The 23,621-nt window shown below is 42.6% G+C and overlaps 2 protein-coding genes across 9 annotated transcripts; both read right to left on the bottom strand.

The window, feature by feature from the left end:
* Positions 1–746: 746 nt before the first annotated feature.
* LOC121533733 (zinc finger FYVE domain-containing protein 9) lies at positions 747–13,529 on the bottom strand. Of its 4 annotated transcripts, none has more exons than XM_041839920.2 (16): positions 13,394–13,529; positions 11,163–12,037; positions 10,941–11,040; positions 9,171–9,382; positions 8,536–8,668; positions 7,717–7,839; positions 7,370–7,525; positions 6,858–7,082; positions 6,526–6,608; positions 6,241–6,345; positions 5,906–6,056; positions 5,344–5,424; positions 4,850–5,012; positions 2,224–2,329; positions 1,888–2,067; positions 747–1,602 (listed from the first exon to the last, which is right to left on the bottom strand). In XM_041839920.2, exons 1-16 carry the CDS (start codon positions 13,455–13,457, stop codon positions 1,441–1,443), a joined length of 2,919 nt encoding a protein of 972 aa, XP_041695854.2. In that variant the 5' UTR covers positions 13,458–13,529; the 3' UTR covers positions 747–1,440. The 4 variants fall into 4 exon arrangements, with proteins under 4 accessions (XP_041695854.2, XP_041695853.2, XP_041695855.2 ...); XM_041839919.2 differs by lacking the exon at positions 13,394–13,529 and adding an exon at positions 12,862–13,171; XM_041839921.2 differs by lacking the exons at positions 747–1,602; positions 1,888–2,067; positions 2,224–2,329; positions 4,850–5,012; positions 13,394–13,529 and adding exons at positions 5,122–5,160; positions 12,862–13,177.
* Positions 13,530–14,050: 521 nt separating this feature from the next.
* On the bottom strand, positions 14,051–18,826 carry LOC121533734 (transcription factor BTF3 homolog 4). 5 transcript variants are annotated; one of them, XM_041839927.2, is made up of 6 exons: positions 18,721–18,826; positions 17,881–17,942; positions 16,636–16,749; positions 14,819–15,020; positions 14,508–14,567; positions 14,051–14,413 (listed from the first exon to the last, which is right to left on the bottom strand). In XM_041839927.2, exons 2-6 carry the CDS (start codon positions 17,932–17,934, stop codon positions 14,367–14,369), a joined length of 477 nt encoding a protein of 158 aa, XP_041695861.1. In that variant the 5' UTR covers positions 17,935–17,942; positions 18,721–18,826; the 3' UTR covers positions 14,051–14,366. The 5 variants fall into 5 exon arrangements, with proteins under 5 accessions (XP_041695861.1, XP_041695859.1, XP_041695860.1 ...); XM_041839925.2 differs by lacking the exon at positions 18,721–18,826 and adding an exon at positions 18,647–18,703; XM_041839926.2 differs by lacking the exon at positions 18,721–18,826 and adding an exon at positions 18,544–18,635.
* Positions 18,827–23,621: the final 4,795 nt, after the last annotated feature.

Here is a 23,621-nt window from a genome sequence, read left to right as displayed (position 1 = left end):
CACATCACTGAGATCCTCGGGTGGATGAAGAAATTCGGGTTGGCCCCTAAGATCCTCACGAACTTCTACAGATGCACCATTGAGAGCATCGTGTATGGCTGTATCACCGCCTGGAAGATCATCAAGGGCCTCAGCCACCCGAGCCACGGCCTGTTCTTCCCGCTACTATCTAGAAGGCGGAGACAGTACAGGTGCATCAAAGCTGGGACCGAGAGACTGAAAAACAGCTTCTATCTCCAGGCCATCAGACTGTTAAATAGTCACCACTAGCCGGCCTCTGCTCAGTACCCTGCTCTGAACTTAGTCACTGTTACTAGCCGGCTACCACCCGTTACTCTACCCTGCACCTTAGAGACTGCTGCCCGATGTACATAGTCATTGAACACTGGTCACTTTAATTATGTTTACATACTGTTTTACCCATTTCATATGTAAACTGTATACACTGTATTCTAGTCAAGGCTCATCCTATATAACTACTACTGTACACACCTTGTCTATTCATATACTGTCTATACACCATCATATACATATATATTTATATTCCGGACTGACATTGCTTGTTCTGATATTTCTTGATTTAAATTTTTTGGGATTTGTGTGTATTGTTTTGTATTGTTCGGAATTACTGCACTGTTGGAGCTAGAAACATAAGCATTTCGCTGCATCTGAGATAACATCTGCAAAATATGTGTACACGACCAATAAAATCTGATTTGGTTTAAAAATCAAAACCTTGTATGATGTCCTTGTGTTAATATAATGTTTAATTAATCCTAGGTTGACAGTAATGCATTTCAGGGGCAATCAAGAGGAATTCAAATACATTCAAATATGAAAACATTCTTAAACATTCATTCATTCAGTATGCATCAAACGGCTAGCTACAGATCTACTGATATATTACTTTTGAAGTCATTCTCTTTTTCCCATTGATTTTTAAGGTCTGGAACTGAATCCAGTCCCCAGTTTAAAGGCATTCTCAAAATATGGGCATTTCTATTGAAAATATACAGACGTACTGGTCTCAAGCCACGAAATGAAGCAGATTACTATACCCTGATCTCATGGCCCCTTTTGGGTTTCATGTGTGTGTTTTGGTGTTATTCCATAGTAGCACTGGTGACACTGGTACAAAGCCTGACAGTGGAAAAACAACATGAGGGTGGCATTTCTTTCTGCTGCTGAGTTAGAGGCCAAGGCAGGGTGACCTATGGAACAGCTTTGGTGAGTCAGACCACTTACCACCCAGCCACCCGTTACCACAGGCTGGCTGAGACATATAGAGCCTGGAGGTGAGCTTTTATGTCCATTGAATGAGCTTACTCCTTCAACCAATGCTGATTTGTAGCTCTATCGAACTCACAGCAGCACAAATGGAGAGCCAGGAGAGAGGATGGTGCGATGTGGAGATGAGTGTGTGCACTTTGACCCCCTCCCCTAGGATATGTTCTCCAGGATATAGAAGATGAGCTCCATGACTACGGGTCCCTCGCTCCTCTTGCGCCCCCTGCTGTGGATGATGGGGATCAGCACGGTGTCCAGGGTGTTAAGGTACGGGGCTGGGAGTGGCAGGCCATTACTGCCGGCCACAAACCCCACCTGGAACATGAAACAGCGATGTTAACCACCACACATCTATAGCTTTCACTGCTAGTTTTGGTAATATTATGAAGGCCTATATCCCATTACTATTTACATGAATAATAACTTCATATTAAAAGGTGGTCAACAACTCCCATCTTAGGCATTCAATAATTACTACAACTATTAAAGTCAGATGATGCACAATTTCAAAGATGTTTCCATAAAGTTGTATTTCTTAATATCTAAATGGTCCAAATTATCTAAGTCAAGTATGTTCATTCTACCCAATGGCACTCTCACCTGGTGGGAGTCCAGTGTGATACGCAGCCCCAGCTTGGCCATGCCATCTTCCTTCAGCAGCTTGAGGTGTGGGCACAGTGCCAAGCAGAATGCCCGGGCCAGTCTCTCTGTCAGCCGGCTGTGTTCTGTATGGTGGTCACTCTGGCTCTTAGAATGATCCCCTCTCTGCACAAAAAACACCTGTGCAACACACAAGAGACTCACAAGACATAAGCATGTACTTAGGGAATACAGTACAGAGAGAAATGGCTTTGAGTAAGAGTACACAAGAGTGAAGACTAGTGGTGCAAAGTTGGATGTGCCCTAGTTATTGTTGGGTCCAGAGACTAGGCATACCTCTGTCCAGCGGATGACCTTTCCATTGGCCTTGTATTCTGACTTCTGGAACATCTTCACACTATTGATGGACTCCATGGACTTCCCATCAATGGGGCTGATAACACTGCAAGACACACATACATGCACGCACACACACAGCCATACAAAGTAAGCAAGCAACGATAAAGGGTATTCTACAGCGATGGACAAGAGGGTCAGATAGTCTGAGGCAGACTTGAAGAATGCATGAAGCGACAATGGGTTGGGGTTAGTGAGAGAGGTTAAGTAAGGGATGAACGCCAACGTTCTTTACAGTACCTTGGAAATAATTGAAGACGCAGAATAATTGAAGACGCAGCGTCGGGACACTCGTTGACACTTAAGTGATAATGCCCGAGAATTGATAATGCCCTCCAAGCTGGTGTTTGGAGGATATATTGGCACGGTGCCACTATATCCTCCAAACACCGGCTTGGAGGGCATTATCAATTTTATACAACGGGTTCCCAACATATTCAAATAATGATTGACACATTTTGATTATAAACATTATTATTATGAATTTACAGTGCCTTGCAAAAGTATTCATCCCCCTTGGTGTTTTTCCTATTTTGATGCATTACAACCTGTAATTTAAATGGATTTTTATTTGGATTTCATGTAATGGACATACACAAAATAGTCCAAATTGGTGAAGTGAAATGAAAAAAATAACTTCAAAAAATTCTAAAAAATAAATAACGGAAAAGTGGTGTGTGCATATGTATTCACCCCCTTTGCTATGAAGCCCCTAAATAAGATCTGGTGCAACCAATTACCTTCAGAAGTCACATAATTAGTTAAGTAAAGTCCACCTGTGTGCACTCTAAGTGTCACATGATCTGTCACATGATCTCAGTATATATACACCTGTTCTGAAAGGTCCCAGAGTCTGCAACACCAAGCAAGCGGCACCATGAAGACCAAGGAGCTCTCCAAACAGGTCAGTGACAAAGTTGTGGAGAAGTACAGATCAGGGTTGGGTTATAGAAAAATATCCGAAACTTTGAACATCCCACGGAGCACCATTAAATCCATTATTAAAAAATTGAAAGAATATGGCACCACAACAAACCTGCCAATCAGAGAGACAACAAAGAGACCAAAGATAACCCTGAAGGAGCTGCAAATAAAGCTCCACAGCGGAGATTGGAGTTTCTGTCCATAGGACCACTTTAAGACGTTCACTCCACAGAGCTGGGCTTTACGGAAGAGTGGCCAGAAAAAAGCCATTGCTTAAAGAAAAAAATAAGCAAACACGTTTGGTGTTCACCAAAAGCCATGTGGGAGACTCCCAAACATATGGAAGAAGGTACTCTGGTCAGATGAGACTAAAATTGAGTGTTTTGGCCATCAAGGAAAACGCTATGTCTGGTGCAAACCCAACACCTCTCATCACTTATACTTATGTCATGCAATAAAATGCAAATTAATTACTTAAAAATCATACAATGTGATTTTCTGGATTTTTGTTTTAGATTCCGTCTCTCACAGTTGAAGTGTACCTATGATAAAAATTACAGACCTCTACATGCTTTGTAAGTAGGAAAACCTGCAAAATTGGCAGTGTATCAAATACTTGTTCTCCCCACTGTATAGCCATAAAAATTATGCAAGCTGATTCATGATTTCAACTGGCTGAGAAACGCTGCCTGTCTGTCTGTCTCGTCCCGACTCCCGACACGTTCTATGGGACAGCTGGAGATCGAATTTGAATTTTGAAACAATGTTGCAAATGTCGGAGAGACAGAGAGCAAGGTTTATACAAATGTCCACTGTTGAAAACGAAATGTTAGTCTAAAAGAAATGTGAGATAATGTCTAGATGCTTTTTATAGTGGAGATCAAGTTCATAAATAACTTGGCTAGGCTGATAAGACAGTGGATTGCGCAGAGTAAATAGGCATTTTAACGTCATAGATTTAGCCGGTGGTAACTTGTGGAATAGACACCTGCTGGAATGCGGTTTTAACCAATCAGCATTCAGGATTAGACCCACCCGTTGTATAATGACTGTTAATTACGAGGAGATCGCATTGCTTATTAAACACTAGGCTAGAAGCTAGCTAAGTAGTTAGTTGATAGCAAACCTGCCAATATGACAACCAAATTAAAAAATATCAGTTGCTGAAAACAGCTGGTCAAACAAGAAACATGTGGGAAGATTTGACAGCACAGCGGCGAAAGGGACCGGAGAAATTCATGTTCACCACTCACCATGTTAGGTCATCAGATGTTCAAAAAAAATATGTCTCTGCAAAAACAAATCAATGCTAGCTAGCTACGTTTTTTCCTCGTTGGACCTGTGTTTACAATGTATCCAAGTTCAGTTTGTGTAGTTGTTGGTTTAGCTTTCTGTAACTTTGTAGCAAGTACGGTCTGCATGTGTAGGTGCATATTGCTTCATGATTGCAAGGTGTCCCGATATCTTTTCCAACTGTCCCTATATCTTTTCCCACTGTCAGGTTTTAATGTCCATTCTAGAATGCCCTTCTAGCCAATCAGAAACATGTATTCAACAACGCTGTGGCATAAATGTAGGATAATGATAGGCTAAAGAACTATTCATGGGACACTGATCAGAAGTTGAATGACCTAACACTCACCCCTTGTTCAAAGTGCATTCCTTATCCAGCCATTGGACATGGACATGCTCCTGGCTGTCTGACTGGTCAATCCACCCACAGGTGATGGTGTAGTCTTTCATCTCCCGTAGCGACCGGCGAAGCTCCACCATGGTCTCCACAGTGATCTGCACCATCAGCCCATCTGGAGAGAGGGACAGCAAAAGCAAAAAAAACACACACACACACACACACACACACACACACACACACACAGACACCAACAAGGACACACACAGACACCAACAAGGACACACACACTCACATGCACATACATACAGCCACACACACAACTTTGAGTGCACATGGACACACACATACAGACAAACATTGACAGACTCTAAATAAGGAAATCTTATTTAGGATGAAAGTTAGTAGTCAAGTAATCATAATATGACTATTTCTGTATTTTAATTAAATATGATTAGTAAGGTAACTTTCCAGTTCTAAGTGAAGATACACAAGTATGATGCTACCTTCCACGATGCTGGATTTGGCAAGATATCCTGATGCTGCTTTCAGAGCTCCACTGAACACAAAGAAGCAGGAACCGGTGACTGAAACAAAACACAACACCATATATTACCACTTGACTTGTAGATATAAACATCTAAATATTACAGTTGGACTAACCAAATATAATCACAGAAGTAAGCTTTCTCCACCGGTAACTTTCTCAGGATGGTTCACCCTCTCACATGACACGACATTGCCCTCCAGTGGTGAAAAAGTGACAGCTAAGGCACAGTTCTTGCAGTGAGCACATATAAAAACATGGCAAATCATACATAAGATTTTTCCTAGGCTGTCAAAGGCCAGATACACTGGTTGTGTTACGTGGCAGTAAATATTACCTCTCTGTACTGTAATCTCTCTCTCTCCCTCCCTCTCCCTCTCTCTGATGGTAGGTGATGTGCTGCTTGCCTCTGTGTAGCATCCCCCCGCTACTGTTATTTATCTTTCATTACAGGACAGGCAGTGCAGTCTGCAGTCTCCCATAGTCCCCATCACCCTCTGTTGATTCCAGGGGCTTCCCACCTTTGCGAGGCTGATTGTGGATGCTGATGGCCTGGGTCTGGTACTGGCCATCGTCCCCCTGAACACAGATAAGGTGGGAGTCTGCTGCCACGTTGAAGCATGCCCCCATGGCCAGCACATGCTCATTGGACTTATTCAAAGCCCTCATCAGCTGAGAGAGAGAGAGAGAGAGAGAGAAGGTGAAAGAGAGGGAGAATGTATTGATGTCAACCCTTGATCTATTGATGAAAGAGTTATTTATAAAGGAGTTTTTATAATTTATAAAGTATTTATAAGCATTTATAACGGCTTATTGATTACAGTTAACCAAGTGTTGTTTCATGGTTTAGCTGTACCTCATCATAGCCGTTGGTGGGGATTTTAATGCAGGTCCTCTGAGCCTCCAGATCTACAGTGAGTCCAGGCACCACTGGCAGAGTGTACCGGTAATTCCTGAAGTCCTGGGAAGCAGAGGGTAAAATGTGTGATTCATTAGGACCCAAATGGAAACAACTGACTGAAACAGGCAGGGACTATCTGAACTTTCATTTTCCGTTGTAAAACGTTTTGGTACCGTGTGCCCTAATGAATATAACCTTGGTGTTGATTATTGTTATTGTAATGAGAGGCAAGCTACTTACTACTAGCAGCCTCATGATGGTGTGGCCAGTTTCCCCAAACAGAGCCTTTCTGAAGCGCACACTGTACAGAGGACAGGGGTAAACTGTAAAGGAAGGGAGAGGAATGCCTTAATGGGGATGACACTGAGTGGATGCACCAGTGAAACGCATAGAAAGAACAGAAAAGCTGCACACTGCGTCTCCAATGCAATAAATGTAATAGATACCACAAATCGACAGCTATGCTGCGTTCCTGTGGATATTGCTCGCACGCACACATGCACACACACTCTCTCTCTCTCTCTCTCTCTACCCAGCTACATCTCTCTTCCGCCTCCAGAGCCCTGACTCACATCTGTACTCTGCCCCCAGTCTGAGCATGAGGCGCAGGGGGAAGGCCTTGGCCCAGGGTACCTCAGCCCGGTGGACCAGCAGGCCAAAGAGGAAGGGCTGGTTGGGCATAGGCAGGCCCTGCAGGGACTGGAGAGTGGAGCGCACCCAGAGGAACCCTGCATGCTCCTCACTGCCCAGGAAACTACTGGAGAACTGGGAGAGACCCAGCTGGCTTAGCACCTTGCCTGTGGAGAAAGGGGGTGGGGGGAGAGAAAGATGGAGAGAAAGATGGAAAGAGAGAGAGAGAGAGAGAGAGAGAGAGAGAGAGAGAGAGAGAGAGAGAGAAAAGGAGAGTGAGAGGGAGAGGGAAAAGGAGAGTGAGACGGAGGGAGGGAGATAATGAGAGATATATAGAGAGGGACCAGTACACCATTAAACAGACTTGGAAGCCTTTTCAAGACCTGCTTCAGAGCTTTATCCAGTGCTGATCAATGGTGGCTAAGTTGCCAGACCACGTCAACACCAGTCTCACCTGTGAGGGCATCCCTGTAGAGCTGTATGAAGTGGCTGAAGATGTCCTTGGGGAAGCTCTTCTCCTCAGGCAGACACTGTAGCAGCACCACCACCTCCACCTGGCCTACCGCATGCATGCCCTTGGACGTCACACACCAGCACTTCCTGTTTACATCTGGGGAGAGCCAATGAGAGGCAGCGTTTCAATGTGAGGTCACTGTTGGTGACACGGTCTGACACTCTTATAAAATATGCATGTGACTTGAGTCAATGGTGAGCTAAGAATACATGTAAACAGTGTGTGCTTGTGTATACACACTGTCAATGACTGAAAAAGGTTGAAGGTTGAGAGGAAAGGTCACATACAGTTGACCAGCTTGACCATTGCCAGTAGGTTGGCGTTGAGGACAAAGACCAGGGAGTTGGGCCTGCCGCTCTCCAGCTCCTGGATGAGAACCATCTCAGAGGGCCTCTCCTCGACTGTGTAGTCTGGGCAAAACAGAGGAAACTGTGAGCTAGACATCCCTAGAAGCTATTAGACATTAGCTTCCATTTTACCCTGAGCCCAGGGAGCTAGCAGTAGCCGCTAATACCTCCTTTAAAAACAGTCAACCATAGTTTAACTTCTGTGTCTAAATATGACTAAATAAGATTTGTAAGGTGGCCTGTTTGCATCCAATTAAATTGCCCAACATTAAGACAATAAGCCTGATAATGAATCAGAGTAACACCTTTAACGCTAACCCTCCGATCATTCAGTAGCTAAGCCTATAAATAATAATATACCATTTAGCAGACGCTTTTATCCAAAGCGACTTACAGTCATGTGCGCATAAATTTTTACGTATGGGTGATCCCGGGGATCGAACCCACTACCCTGGCGTTACAAGCGCCATGCTACAGAGGACCACATGACAAGCCTATGACCAGTGAGCTAGCATTTAGCATCTCCAGTAGATAACCCTATGACAATCAGTACAGTGAGCTAGCCTTTAGCATCTCCAGTAGCTAACTACCTAACCGTATGACAATCCCAGTACAGTAAGCCAGGGTTTCCCAAACATGGCCCTGCAGTATTTGGCCCTGCAGTTGATTTGATTTGAGTAATCTCCAGTAGCTAACTATGACAATCCCAGAACATTGAGCTAGCCGTTAGCATCTCCAGTGTTGATAGCCTGGTCGTACCTCCTTTGACTCCAGTGGAGGTGAGGATGGGAGGGAGGCCCTCCAGTGGGATGAGGTTAGCAGAGCTGCTGATGTGGCTGCTGACCAAGGCTGCTGTACCCCAGCCACAGGGCCCACAAGCCTCCTGCAGAGGCTATACAGAGAAGGGAGAAGAAGGAGAATACTTTATTAATCCATACAAGACAGAAATTGGTCCACTAGTTTTACCCAACCATTCTGACACACACACACACACACAGCGCCCGGTGAGCAGTTTAGGGGTTAAGTGCCTTGCTCAAGGGCCCAACGGCAGGTGATGGCATCTAGGACAGTTCCAGACAGATTTTCCTGTCAGTTATGGGATTCGAACCAGCAACCTTCCAGTTGCTGACCTGCTTCTCTAACCTCTAGCCTCTCGGCTACCTGCTGCCCCTAGGTGGAGGAGGGAGGAGGAGGAGGAGGAGGAGGAGGGAGGAAGGAGATAGAGAGGCAGAAAGAGAGTCATAAAGAGAGAGCTTATGGAATACTGTGGGGTTATGGATATCAAAGATACCAACAGAAAGACTGATGCATGTGCATGTGACCACATCCTTAGATCTTTTATTTAATTTTAATTGTATCAATTCAGTCTGGTCTGATAAGGTGTTGTTACATACATTGAGCAGGGGCATCTCCTGTGCTATTGGGGCCCTCCTGCTGGTCTGTGGTGAGCCAGTGGCGCTTCTGATTGTAGCAGCTATACTTCTCCTCAATAATAGTGGCGAGAAGGTGGGGCCTCTGATTGGTGTACAAGGGGCAGAGTCTGATTTCTCATTGGATAGGATCTCATCAGCAAACCACACCTTCCTCCTCCCCCTGGGAGGGGTTGCTAAAGAAAAACATACATGAGAGAAAGTCAATAATATTGACAGGAACATTTTTCTCCATATTGCACCAATTAACTTTATAACACACTTATTGCCTCAATCACTTTTTGACAGCGTCCCTTTTGATTTAAACAAAACTTTCCATACATGTTTGCCCATGGAAGAAGTGGTCAGAAAGTTACTTTTTGGACCTAAATGCCAAAACATTCAGGAGATAAAGGTGCTAAAAGTTGAACCGTTTTGCATACCCCACCATACCATGAGACATCCATGTCTTCATCACTGGAAAAGATTAACGGTTGAGTTTGATCAATTTAAAAGCTTACAAACAGTGTTGTCAAACAATTTGATTCTTTCTTTTGAAAAATTGTCTTTTTTAAACCTTTAACGTCAATTATCAAAAAATTTGTAAACTCATATTTGCATATGTTGTAGTTTAGACCCTATTTCACATCATTTTAGGTTTTTGTGTTGTGCCCACCATCGGTTGACACACAACATGCTCTTGAATCCAGGGTGGGTGTCATTTCAATCATAGAAATAAAATTCATAGAATGGACCTATCCCTTCAGAAGACTGTAATTTAGCTGGTACACCATTGAAATTGAATTGAAATTGTAACTTCTAATTACTACTACAAAGATTACAGCCGGTCCACCCACTGTCGAATATCAACTTAAATTGTCATGTATATTCTCTTATCTATATTTCTATGATTTCAATAGGTAATTTCAAACAACAGATTTTCCCATTCAAGTCAACATTCTCTGATGTTTGGATCTCCAACCATGTTTGTGGTACCATTTGAAAGTAGAAATCTCTATTTTATTCCCATTTTAGTGCATTCATCAGCCAAAACATGACACCTACCCTGTATTCAAGAGCATGTTGTGTCTCAACTGATAGCGGGAACAACACAAAAACCTTAGGCGATGTAAAATAGCGTATAAGCTACAACATTTGCGAATATGAAAAAGAGCATGTTGTGTCTCAACCGATAGCAGGAACAACACAAAAACCTTAGACGATGTAAAATAGGGTATAAGCTACCACATATGCGAATGTGAAAAAAATCAGAGTTGAGTATTTTTGAGGTAATTTACGTTAAAGGTTAAAAAGGGACATTACATTTTACATTTCAGTCATTTAGCAGACGCTCTTATCCAGAGCGACTTACAGTTAGTGAGTGCATACATGTTTTGTTTTTTTGTTTTTTTCATACTGGTCCCCCGTGGGAAACGAACCCACAACCCTGGCGTTGCAAATGCCATGCTCTACCAACTGAGCTACACGGGACTACATAAATATTAGTATTTGTGTATTTTTTTTTGTCACAGAAATTATAAATAGTTTGACAACCCTGTTTTTAAGGTTTGAAATTATATCAATATCATGTTTTGGCATTCGGCTCCAAAAAATAACTTTATTGCCACTTCTACAATGGGCAAATATGTATGGAAGGTTTCGTTTAAATCACAAGGGGTGCTGTCAAAAAGTGATTGAATTTAAATGGATTTACCCTGTAGTGTCATGGTAACAGTGTTGTCATGTGATACTCACTTTTCACTAGAGTTGAGTGACAGGAGACACAGACACGCCCCTCCTTCCCATCCAGGTGTGTTAGTCGGAACTTCAGACCAGAGCACAATGAACAGAATACCTGTAGCACAGACACACAATCACTAATGGTCAGCCTAATTTCTCAGGGACAACATACCAGAGACGCACCTTAAATACAACCTACACACACACAAAAATAAAATAGTGGTGCAAGACCCTCACCTTGCCACAGGCGCGACAGTGGTGCCTTCTCTTGGTGAAGGTGAATCTGACTTCACACATCATACAGACCAGCGCCTGGGCGTCAGGGACCCACACGGGGGCCACCTCCCCCAGGATAGTGCCTCGCTCCCTGGAAAGAATGCCTGCGGGGCCGGCCTGTAGCTCATTGTCTGGATCCACTAATGGAGACATTGGGGAAGGTGTGCAGTCCCCCACAGCTCCCTCTTCACTATCTGCTTGAACTATGTTGGCGTTGGTCTCATCATTAGCTAGTCCATTGGCTTTGGTCTGGCTCTGAAGCCCCAGTCTAGGCCCTTGGATCTGGGCATCATGGCCGCCTCCATAGGGCTCCTCTACAGGGGGACCAGACGTGTCGTCCATGTCAGGACCTAGGGCATCTGAGCCACTGGGGGAGTCCTGCAGCTCAAGTCCACTCTCCTCCAGCTCCTTTTCCTCAACCACAGAGTCCTCCTTGGAGGAGGATGGCTGGGGCCTGCTCTTCACCACCTCTTCTACCTCCACCTCCACTTCCGGCCCAGCCGCTTTGGAGGGGCTGAGCATTAGGGGGGTGGAAGCCTCCCCAAAATGCCTCTCTCCCCATGTTGAGAGAGTGGTCACAGTGCAGTTTCCCTCCTCTAGCTGTCTCATCAGTCTCTGAGCAGGGGACTCCAGTTGGGAAACAGGACCCTCTTTTGCCACCCCTGGGCTCAGGACCCCCTCTGAATGGACTTTGGGTTTTGCAGGGGACTCTGATCCGATGTGTCCACAGCCCAGCTGTCCTGGCTTTGTGACATCCCCATCTTTGAGCATCAGCAGACAGGGTCTGTGGAGCCAGTGATGCTTAGCATCCATCAGAGACGGAGCATCCGATTCATCTGTTCATACAAAGACGTGGAAACAGATCAAAACTATGTAAAGGTATATGTCAAATGAACCTGACAAAGACATTCTGCTTCACAAAGAGAACAAACAGACATATATGAAGAACATAACATTTAGTCCACAAGAGCACCCAAGCACTCACTCACGCACACGACTATGATCCCAGATGGGACAGGCTGTGTTCCTAGGTGGTAATGGGTCCAATAAATGGGGCGCCATTTTCTTTGCTTTGAATAGGTTAAATAATCCACTGAGGCCAACATACTTGCAATGTCGTCACTGAGAGAGCAAGGTAATGTCCCAAATGGCAGCCTATTCCCTATGTAGTGCACTACTTTTGGCAGCCTATTCCCCCCCCCCTAGTGCACCACAGGCCCATAGTGCTCTGGTCAAAAGTAATGCACTATATAGGAAATAGGGTGCCATTTCAGAGGGAGACAGATCCAGAGAGCCAGGTAAAGCTGACTCATTCTCTGGGGAATAGGGCTGTAGTGAAACACCAGCATAAAAAAAAATACAGGTGGCAAAACTGGATGTTAGATTATGTACATTATTATTACACATTATTAATCAAGGCGCATACAAATAGTTTTAAATGATCGAGAATGGATGGATAATGTCAATAACACAAATAAAGGCAATATCAATTTCATTCTATATTGTTTAAATATTCTACTTCACTATCGAATGAAATAAGACAAAATGTTATGACCTGTGAGGAAGAAAATCTGATTCATAATTCAGATTTGCGGTTACATTGTGCTGTGATTGCGCCTTGGTTGGTTATTGCCTATTGCACAATTTCAGGTAGGCCTACCCTTTAGCGTTGGTGAATTCTTGTCGGGGTAAAACTGCATTGCAGCTTTAACCCTCCCTCTGTTATTGCGCCCCAACCCTGCCATTCATGCTGACGATTACAGATTATCGGTAAATATATCTTATTTTTTACGGCGCATATAAACTGCAATAGGGCTCAACCGATACAGCTGACTGAGCGTTTGCTTCGCGGGACGGGTGACGCATCCAGCACACGTGCAACAGTTTAAATCCCCTCTCGACCAGCGAAAACGGCAATGCGACATTTGCTCCCCATCCCGCTTCATTAATCGTTGCAGGTTAATTTCGCAGCATTATTCCCTTTATCACGTTATTTCCATATAATTCAAGTCGTATTTTTCCAGTAATTCATATAGGCAGAAGGGATATTCTCGTGTGCTTCTGCCAGTCTATTAATGTGTCGCGCGCGGCAAAACGATGACTGCAGATTAGCTACAATTTCCCCTATGATAGAACTACATAATCTCGCACTGTCTGTCTGATTTTACTTTGGAATAGAATTAAAAACGTACCTTCTGTCAATGCACCCAATAGGCTTTCATTCTCATCGTCCCGGGCACTGAAGAACTTCAACATATTGTAACATTAGTGAGAAGAAAAGCAGTCTTGCTCACTAGCGGGGAGGGACGATTTCTCTCCCACTATCCCCCCCCCCTTCTGCGCGCCCACAAACTCACTGCAGGTCTTCTTAAGTAAACTCAAGAATGTCCTCAATGTCCTTTTCTAGCTGTATTAGAATAGATATTTACCTAATTATATCATTCTATTACAGAAAACTTGCTCTTATTTCTAGCCAAAAATTTGTCTATAGGACATAATGACTCAAGATTACATTTTCATATCTTTATCCCAGTGGTTTAAGTGCTAGGTCATAATACCCAAGTCATATGTACATGAAACCTCAGAAATAAAACATATGGGTCTAAAATTACAATCACGAAAGGCCTTACAACCATCTTTCATCAGCGATATCATCCAAGTCAGTCTAATATCATGACCTCTGCAAGGCCTGATGCTGCAGTTGCATGGATTACTTTGAGTGTGAGTCAACAGCTGCTTGAAATTAATATTGATACAATGATGAACCAGGGTGGCAGAAATTGTGCAAACAGTCTTCAAAAACTAAATACCCCCTTTCAACAGCCAGAAAGACCACAGCACCATGTAGAAAACGTTAATCACCTTTATTTTGTTTCATAAACAATTTTTTTTAAAATTAAGACTAGCTTTAATTAATGACCACCGCAATCCTGATCCCGACTAACAATGTGGTGAAAAGTACTGAACCGTTGACCAATGTGTTGGGAGTTTAAGTGGGCAAGCCAGTCATCCTTGGGCCATTTCAAAATACACAAGTCTCTGGTTGACGGGATAGTGTTTGAAATGATATGTCTTCGTAACTAGAAGTTAAAACATCGGAGAAGTCGCCCTTCGTTTCTTAATTGCAGTTCCAATCCTTGTATGGGGTCTCAAGGGGAAGATCAATCAGTTTGCTTCATTCTTTGATGCTTCATCGAAATTCTCCACCAGGTCTGAAGAGAAAGGGAGAGGAAAACAGGTTCAAATTATGCAACGTTTCCTCTGAAGTGTCTGATATACTTCCCTTGCAAACGGAATCATCCTTACCTGGGACATCGTCGTCTTCTTCTTCAATATCTTCTGCTTTAGGGGCTTTGCTGTCGAGCACTGCAAAAATATATATATATTGTAAGCAATAAGCATCAAGACGCTCCTCAGGTCTCAAAATAATCCCCAGGGGTGTACTCATTAGTGCACACTGTAGCAAACTGTAGCAGAACTTTTCTTTGCAACAGAAAACGTTTTGCAACAAAAACGAGAGCGTCTATTTGACAAATTCTGGTAGGTCCCTCCACGTTTTGTCCCTTGTGAATATACCCCAGCCCTAACCTAATGAGTCTACATGATGGCCAACCCACCTTGCCGAGGGAACTGCTCTGCTAGTTTGCGCAGGCTGGTGAGGCTGTCGGCACCCAGCTGGCTGAGGATGCCCGGGAGCATCTCCGTGAGCTGCTTGGTCTCGGCATGGCCGGTGATAGCGAAAGTGTTGGCAGACAGAGATGCCTGCACTTTGGGGTTGTTGAAGTGGATCACTGTGCCATCATCCTTGATCATGTTGACCTGGTGACAGTAGGGGGGAGTTGCTTACTTAAAAATTCTACTCCATGTCATTCTAGGCTGCAGTCCATGCAAGAGACTTCAACATTTATTATATATAAGTATTCACACACCTTGACCTTCTCCACTTTTTTGTGGAGTGTGTCACGGTCTACACACAATACCCCATAATGTCAAAGCGGAATTATGTTTTTAGAAATGTTTACAAATTAATTACAAATGAAAAGCTGAAATTTCTTGAGTCAATAAGTATTGAACCCCTTTGTTATAGCAAGCCTAAATAAGTTCAGGAGTAACAGTTTGCTTAAGAAGTCACATGGACTCACTGTGAGCAATAATAGTGTTTACAACGATTTCTGAATGACTACCTCATCTCTGTACCCCACACATACAATTAACTGTAAGGTCCCCCAGTCGAGCAGTGCATTTCAAACACAGATTCAACCACAAAGACCAGGGAGGTTTTCCAATGCCTCGCAAAGAAGGGGACCGATTAGTAGATGGGTAATACACACACACACAAAAACAGATATTGACTATCCCTTTGAGCATGGTGAAGTTATTAATTACACTTTGGATGGTGTATCAATACACCCAGTCCCTACAAAGATACAGGCGTCCTTTCTTAACTCAGTTGCCGGAGAGGAAGAAAACTGCTCAGGGATTTCACCATGAGGCCAATGGTGACTTTAAAACAGTTACAGAGTTTAATGGCTGTGATAGGAGAAAACTGAGGATGGATCAACAAGATTATAGTTACTCCACAATACTAACCTAATTGACAGAGTGAAACGGAAGCATGTACAGAATAAAAATATTCCAAAACATGCATCCTGTTTGCAACAAGGCACTAAAGTATACTGCAAAAAATGTGGCAAAGCAATTAACTTTTTGTCCTGAATATAAAGTATTCCAATACAACACATTCCTGAGTACCACTCTCCATATTTTCAAGCATAGTGGTGGCTGCATCATGTTATGGGTATATAAAATAAACAGAATGGAGCTAAGCACAGGCAAAATCCTAGAGGAAAACCTGGTTCAGTCTGCTTTCCACCAGACACTGGGAGATGAATTCACAATAACTTACATCACAAGGCCATATCTACACTGGAGTTGCTTACCAAGAAGACAGTGAATGTTCCTGAGTGGCCGAGTTACAATTTCAACATAAATCTACTTGAAAATCTATGGCAAGACCTAAAAAATTGTTGTCTAGCAACGATCAACAACCAATTTGACATAGCTTTAAGAATTTTGAAAATAATAATAGGCAAATGTTGCTCAATCCAGGAGTGGAAAGCTTTTACGGACTTACTGCAAAAGGTGCTTCTACAAAGTATTGACTCAGGGGTGTGAACACTTATGTAAATGAAATATTTCTGTATTTCATTTTCAATGAATTTGCTATCATTTCAAAAAACATGTTTTCACTTTGTCGTTATGGGGTATTGTGTGTCGATGTAATACATTTTGAATTCAGGTTGTAACAACAAAATGTGGAATAAGGGGTATGAATACTTTCTGAAGGCACTGTATAAGGGAGGCATGAAACAAACAAAATACAACATTTAAGAGCTTAAGATTACACAAAATGTATAATGGTAGCTGTGTTTACCTCTTCAATACCAGCAATGTTGTTGACAGCTAATTTCTTTAACGAACTCTGAAGTTTTTTGTCGTCGGCTGTTGCCGTTCTGTGTACGACCTTCTTCTTCCTACGTGCCGAGCCCTGAAAACAACGCAGGGAGATGTAAGAATGTACATCAATAAAGGTTAAATAGAGCAGGGGTGTGTCCAGTCCTCAGAGAAATATCAACGTATCAGGAGTATCAGAAACCATAAGGTTGATTAACTAAAATAAATAAATAAATATTGAGTATATAATATAGAAGTAGCAGGCCTATATTTCATTTAAACGTTTCACCTTAAAATGGCAAAAATAATGTGCTATTTGAAACAACATTTAGACTACACTTTCATTTGATAAAAATGTATTATATAGGCCTAACTCCTCAAGATTGACTTGATTTAATTAATTAATTTCAAATACGGACAGTCCAGGGATATTTCTCCCAAATCTTGCTAAGAATGACTATACTTTTTTCCTTAAATGACCTGTGTGTGTCTGTCCAATGGTGGAGCCCATGCTTATAGTCCTTAAATCCGTGGGTGTGTTTAGTTCATTGAACGTTTTCCTACGTTGCGTGACAGTTTGTACTGAACAAACCGTTTTCCCAAAATGGTTCACGTTCCTTCAACAGGGGCACGTTCAACAGGATGCAATGTTTTGGAATGTTCAGATAGACAAATGTTATGTATAACAAATATGCCTCTCCAACATGTAGAAACGGGATGGGCAACTTTGATGGGGGACAAAAAATAGGAACTCATCATGAGGGGCCACAGTGGCTCACGGGTCTGTGTACCCATATCCATACCCACACATGCAGGCAGAGCCAGCACTAGCCTTTTGGGGGACCCTAAGCTAAATTTTGTTGCCGCCATGGGCTAATTGAGTGACTGGTAGTGACTGACAAGAGAAAAACAGCTGATGCAAACCAAATTTCGAAATTACACCCAACTGTAGACTTCACTCTTACACAGCCACACACAATATCTGCGCATGTGCACGGGTTCGCTTCACAAACTTCTATAGGTAGCCACGGGACCAAAACAGCTGAGAAGTTTAGCCTTGCGCTCCAATGCGCTTAGTTGTTGCGGAAATTGACCCACTATGCTGTTTACTTTGTGCATCTACCGTCATATCGCTGACTACCTTTAAACATTGCACACCACTCTATCCTGCTGAACGCACCCCAGGTACTTCCTGTTGAATCTCTAAAGACGTAAATTAGCTTACCTTTCCTCCTATCCGGACCTGGGCTTGAAGTTTTGCTAATTTTTCTTGGTTCATGTTGCTACCTGGAAAAATCACATGGGTATGAGTCAAACTAAAACATTTAAACTAGCAACTGAACTGTTTTCAAGTGGAGGCATATGGGTTGTTATCTTGTCAATTATCAGCACTAATAGCAGAACAATTTGCTCCAGATGACCAGTTTCATTCATAATTTGATACATAATTTGACTGGAGGTATTAGGGATTACGTCAACATATATCTGCTGCCAAACTAACTATCCGAGGAACGCTCAGAGAATGAAGTTCAGCGTTTCTCAGCTAACTAGCTGCTAGCTAACTACTGTAACTAGCTAGCCTACTAGCTAGCTAATTTATTATGTGAACCTCAGTTAGCGAGCTAGCTAACCACGTTTGACAAGGGGGCGTTGTTACTCGCTAGCTAACGTTAACTACCTCGAGAGAACAGTAAAAAACCAGAACATACAATTTGAAAACGAGCCTAATCCACATGCGACATCTTTCACAAAAGGGATGCTGTCTGTTGCTGACGCAAACAAATTGCCAGATATAGCCAGGCTAAGCAGACATACTAGCACGCCAACGCTAGATAGTTAACAAAATGAAAACAGTGGACTTGCTGGGTATCATATGAAGTGTCATTGCCTCTTTTCGTCTAAAGTACTTCGGTCCCAGTCAAATATCAAACAAACGTAATTGTAGATCATAACACCACTCTAAAAAATGACGTAATAACAATATACCAGACCTGATCCACAAATATCCGAGGAAACATGCGGCAACGAAAGATGGAGGATATGACGAAGAAAATACGTAACTTACCATGTGACTGATATATTCTTCGGTGGCATCATGAAACCTTCTTCTTCTATGGTATATTGGCGATCGCACAATTTAATGTGCATTCCGCTACGTACTGTGCGGGATGGAAACAGGATTCCCCAAAATGGAACAAAATACCCCAAAAACTAACAAACAATAAATAAAATTAACTAAATCAAACAACCTTTCTGTAAAAAAATTTTTTGACAGATCTGATCCCTACACAGGCTCAAGGGGACCTGGGAGGGCGGGTCTGATGGCGCAAATACCCTTTGCAAATCTTCAGATTAAAATCCTTAATCTCCAGTTTCTTAGATTTCTTTGAGACTCGTGCAGTACAGTTTATAACTGTGGCAATGAACGCCACAAAATCCACCTTTTAACACACAGGGTATATTTTCGCGGCAGGAAACATTTACTACAGGCTGTGGTGCGTCCACTACCATTTCTTCACTAACATCACTTGTTTTCTCAATACTTTTAATCGCCTCCGCATAGGAGATTTGATTGACCGCTCTAACTTTTGCCACCTCAATCTCTTTCACCCTTACAGGGAACTCGGGATCATGAACCCCACCACTATTGCAACACTGTCGTCTTTCTACACACCGTTCTTCAATATACTCTGTCCGTCTGCACACACTTGAAACATGGCCAAATCCTTTACAATTCTTACAATACAATGGTTTGGGTACGAAAGCTCTTACAGCGTATCTTACATAACCAAGCTTCACATGCGTAGGTATTTGCTCTTTATCAAAAAACAACAGGACCAACAGACTTTCTTATTTTTCTCCATTCACCCAGCGGGTCAGACGCCGGGCACCAACCACACCAATACTTCTCTTCAGTGATTCAACCTGAACATCCGTCGTCACCCCTGAGATGACTCCTTTGACGTGTGCTCTACTCCAAAATTAAAAACACAAAACTTCTGTTGTCCGGATTCTTTTGAGGCTCACTGCAATCTTCCTCAGTTCTTCATAAATACAATTACTCAAAATTAGACCACTCCTGGTCACTCTGACAGACCCAGCGCATACTTCACAATTTTCGACACCTCATACGGGTCTCCCACATATGCATCCTTACTCAACAAACGCATCCCAGCAAGAAGTGATTCATTAACATTCATACAAGTATCCCCCACTCCAATTTTAGACAATTTCCTTTTTGTTCCAGTTTTCAATACTACTGTTGTCCATTCAGAACATTCGTCTTCACTAACTTTGCTCGACGCGCTGCTTGATTCGAACTCATCATCCACTTCAGCAATCTTTCCCAAACCGTCTCCGACTCACTTCTTCGTTTGGTTTTCCAGCCGACTAGACGCTTTGTTGCGTATTGCCACAGAGTTTCTAAACGCAGAAGCTCAACATTGCGTGACTTCCGGGAAAGAGCAATGAGAGAAGTGAAAAATTATTCCTTAGTTATTATTTTTCTCGAAATCTAAAGGCACAACCTAGATTCGAGACAATGTCTTAAGTAGTTGAACATGTTATTACTCCAACCTTGTGAAAGTGACAAACTGACACGTTTTCATTTTCATAGAAAATTACTGTATATCGAAAGAGTGCCTTGATTGGACGTCTTGCACATGCGCAGTTCGGGGCGAGACGACCGTTGGACCCGATTACGTGTTTCTACGCATGAGTTTAGCTAGCCAATGTCTCCAGACATCGCTTACAAGTGTGATCGGGGATTTCTATTGGAGAAGCAGTTTTAGGCTATGTTCATACTGTACTGTCCTTATGAGGGCCAAGCCTTTCACAGTTTGAAAAGTGCATTGCACATTTGTTCAGAAAAAAATGGGTTAAAGTGAAATGGAGAAACTCATTAACCCTCCTACCATATGGGAGTGATATACAGGGGTCTGTCAGAAAAAACATTTTGAAAAGCTTTGTGTGTTAAAACACAATCAAACATAACTATTCTAACAAGTCTCTGTATACATTACTTCCTCATAACTGCAAATGAATTTAAATGTAATAACTTTTATTGAAGCTTGGCTACGGAGCTGTGAGGGGAACGGCACCTCCTTACCTTCAGGCTCTGATCAGACCCTACACCCAAACGAGGGCACTACGTTCATCCACCTCTGGCCTGCTAGCTCCCCTACCTCTACGGAAGCACAGTTCCCGCTCAGCCCAGTCAAAGCTATTTGCTGCTCTGGCACCCCAATGGTGGAACAAGCTCCCCCACGACGCCAGGACAGCAGAGTCACCTGACCACCTTCCGGAGACACTTAAAACCCTACCTCTTTAAGGAATACCTGGAATAGTAAAAAGTGGTTGTCCCACTGGCTATCATAAATTGAATGCACCAATTTGTAAGTCGCTCTGGATAAGAGCGTCTGCTAAATGATGTAAATGTAAAATTACCTGTCAACATAGCATAGGCCTACTTCCAAAATACTTCAAATTCACAGTTTGAACATAAAAGGCAATGTCTAGAAAAATGTATATAATTTAGTTTATGCTAAAGGGGATCATTGCACAAATGAACTTGTAGCCTATATTGTTTTTTAAGTAGGAAAGAGCATATATTTTAATTGCTATAATGTTCATACACAATACAATGAATGTGTTTTCATTTACATACGTTTTTCACCAATGCAGATCTTTGGCATGCATATTGTTGGCATGATGGTTGACACAAACACAACATCTGCACGTTTTTTTTTTTTACTCAAGAACACATATTTAATTTATTAATCACAAATCTCAAACCACTTGAGCCTTGGGATCGGTAAAACGCTTCCAGGCCATGTTTCAACACATATGGGGCATTTACAGTCAAGTTATACTGCAGTGACTTGATATCTGTTGCACTTTACAGATGTGACTTTCATTGGAAACGTTTGCGCATTCTGTTTCAGATGTATACATAGTCCATAAATATTCGTAATATGACGTCAACACAGTATATCATATAAGTAAGCACTGTTATGTTAAATTAAAATTATCATCTTAAAGTAGACTAGGCTATACTTCATTGCCTATATCATAGTTAAATGGTAGGCTAATATCCTGACAACATTACGGTGCGTCATGTGTAAAAATCACTGTATGCAAATTAATGTTTACTAGTCTAGAGGTTGCAATATTTCACTTGTGGTAAACAACTGCTATTTTGGTCGAAACTATGCAAATAAAAACATTTGGATAATGGAAAATCCTCACCTGTCAATGTCTTCAGCAATTATATTTCACCATTTGTCCACGCGAGGGTCTTTTGGACATGTATTTTCAATAAAGACTAATGAGAACAAGTATGACTGTTCTCCTAACAGTAAAATTAATTACGAATCAATTGCAAGAATCCTTATCTTGGTGTCTCCTGCTTTCCTGCTTATGTGAGTGACTATGTGCCATGGTGTAACGGTGTGCAGGGGCGTAGGAGAGACTCTGACATTGGGGGGGGATACATTTTGCTACTGGGGTCCAGCGGCATGCCCCCTGAAATGTTTTAAATGCTAATTTCTAGTGACTTTTGAGAAAAGCACACAGACAAATCTCAACTTACAAATGGGTAAATGTACAAGGCTAAGAAGGTCACTTACTCTGGTACAGTCCAATCAGTCTTAGGGCCATGGCCATTCCTACTGTACTGAATACCAGTGTGACTTAATGTGGATATATTCAATTAAACAACCATTTTGTACACTCTCTGCTACTGTATGATTATGTCAGTGTGTTACTTGGCCTACTGCTGCTCTACATACCGTATGGTTTGAAACTTAACATAATATTTTAAACTTATAATACAGTTATTACATTGTAATAATAACCAACATACACAGTTTAGTATTTATTAGGATCCCCATTAGCTGCTATCATTTCATCAGGGATCATATATGATCATTCAGATTGATTCACAATATGACAGATCAGTCTATGAAAACTACACTGAACAAAAATATAAACGCAACATGCAATAATTTCAAATACTTTACTGAGTTACAGTTCATATAAGGAAATCAGTCAATTGAAATGAATAAATTAAGCCCTAATCTATGGATTTCACATAACCGGGAATACAGATATGCATCTGTTGGTCACAGATACCTTAGAAAATAGGTAGGGGTGTGGATCAGAAAACCAGTCAGTATCTGGTGTGACCACCATTTGCCTCATGCAGCGCGACACATCTCCTTCGCATTGAGTTGATCAGGCTGTTGATTGTGGCTTGTGGAATGTTGTCCCACTCCTCTTCAATGGCAGTGCAAAGTTTCTGGATATTGGCGGGAACTGGAACACGCTGTCATACACGTCGATCCAGAGCATCCCAAACGTGCTCAATGGGTGACATGTCTGGTGAGTATGCAGGCCATGGAAGAACTGGGACATTTTCAGCTTCCAGGAATTGTGTACAGATCCTTGCGACATGGGGCTGTGCATTATCATGCTGAAACATGAGGTGATGGCGGCGGATGAATGGCACGACAATGGGCCTCAGGATCTCGTCACGGTACCTCTGTGCATTCAAATTGCCATCGATAAAATGCAATTGTGTTCGTTGTCCTTATGCCTGCCCATACCATAACCTCACCGCCACCATGGGGCACTGTTCACAACATTGACATAAGCAAACCACTCGCCCACACAACGCCATACACGCTGTCTGCCCTCTGCCCTGTACAGTTGAAACCGGGATTCATCCATGAAGAGCATACTTCTCCTGTGTGCCAGTGGCCATCGAAGGTCAGCATTTGCCCACTGAAGCCGGTTACAATGCCGAACTGCAGTCAGGTCAAGACCCTGGTGAGGACGACGAGCACGCAGATGAGCTTCCCTGAGACGGTTTCTGACAGTTTGTGTAGACATTTTTCGGTTGTGCAAAAACACAGTTTAATCAGCTGTCAGGGTGATCCCGCAGGTGAAGAAGCCGGATATGGAGCT

The sequence above is a fragment of the Coregonus clupeaformis genome, chromosome 20, assembly GCF_020615455.1.
Source record: "Coregonus clupeaformis isolate EN_2021a chromosome 20, ASM2061545v1, whole genome shotgun sequence".
Taxonomy (NCBI): Eukaryota; Metazoa; Chordata; class Actinopteri; order Salmoniformes; family Salmonidae; genus Coregonus; species Coregonus clupeaformis.
The sequence above is the reverse complement of the archived record's forward strand: the minus strand, read 5'-3'. Positions and strand labels throughout refer to the sequence as shown.

What these genes read in the sequence shown, in the direction of transcription:
- LOC121533733 (XM_041839919.2), bottom strand. Translation starts at nt 12,946, where the DNA reads ATGGCAGGGTTGGGGCGCAATAACAGAGGGAGGGTTAAAGCTGCAATG. An exon ending in ACTGGGGGCAGAGTACAGAT is followed by an intron (nt 6,609 to 6,857) that starts GTGAGTCAGGGC and finishes CTTCCTTTACAG; the next exon opens with TTTACCCCTGTCCTCTGTAC. An exon ending in CCACAATCAGCCTCGCAAAG is followed by an intron (nt 5,425 to 5,905) that starts GTGGGAAGCCCC and finishes GTTTTGTTTCAG; the next exon opens with TCACCGGTTCCTGCTTCTTT.
- LOC121533734 (XM_041839924.2), bottom strand. Translation starts at nt 18,540, where the DNA reads ATGACACTTCATATGATACCCA. An exon ending in AGGTCCGGATAGGAGGAAAG is followed by an intron (nt 16,750 to 17,880) that starts GTAAGCTAATTT and finishes CGTTGTTTTCAG; the next exon opens with GGCTCGGCACGTAGGAAGAA. An exon ending in AGAGCAGTTCCCTCGGCAAG is followed by an intron (nt 14,568 to 14,818) that starts GTGGGTTGGCCA and finishes ATATTTTTGCAG; the next exon opens with TGCTCGACAGCAAAGCCCCT.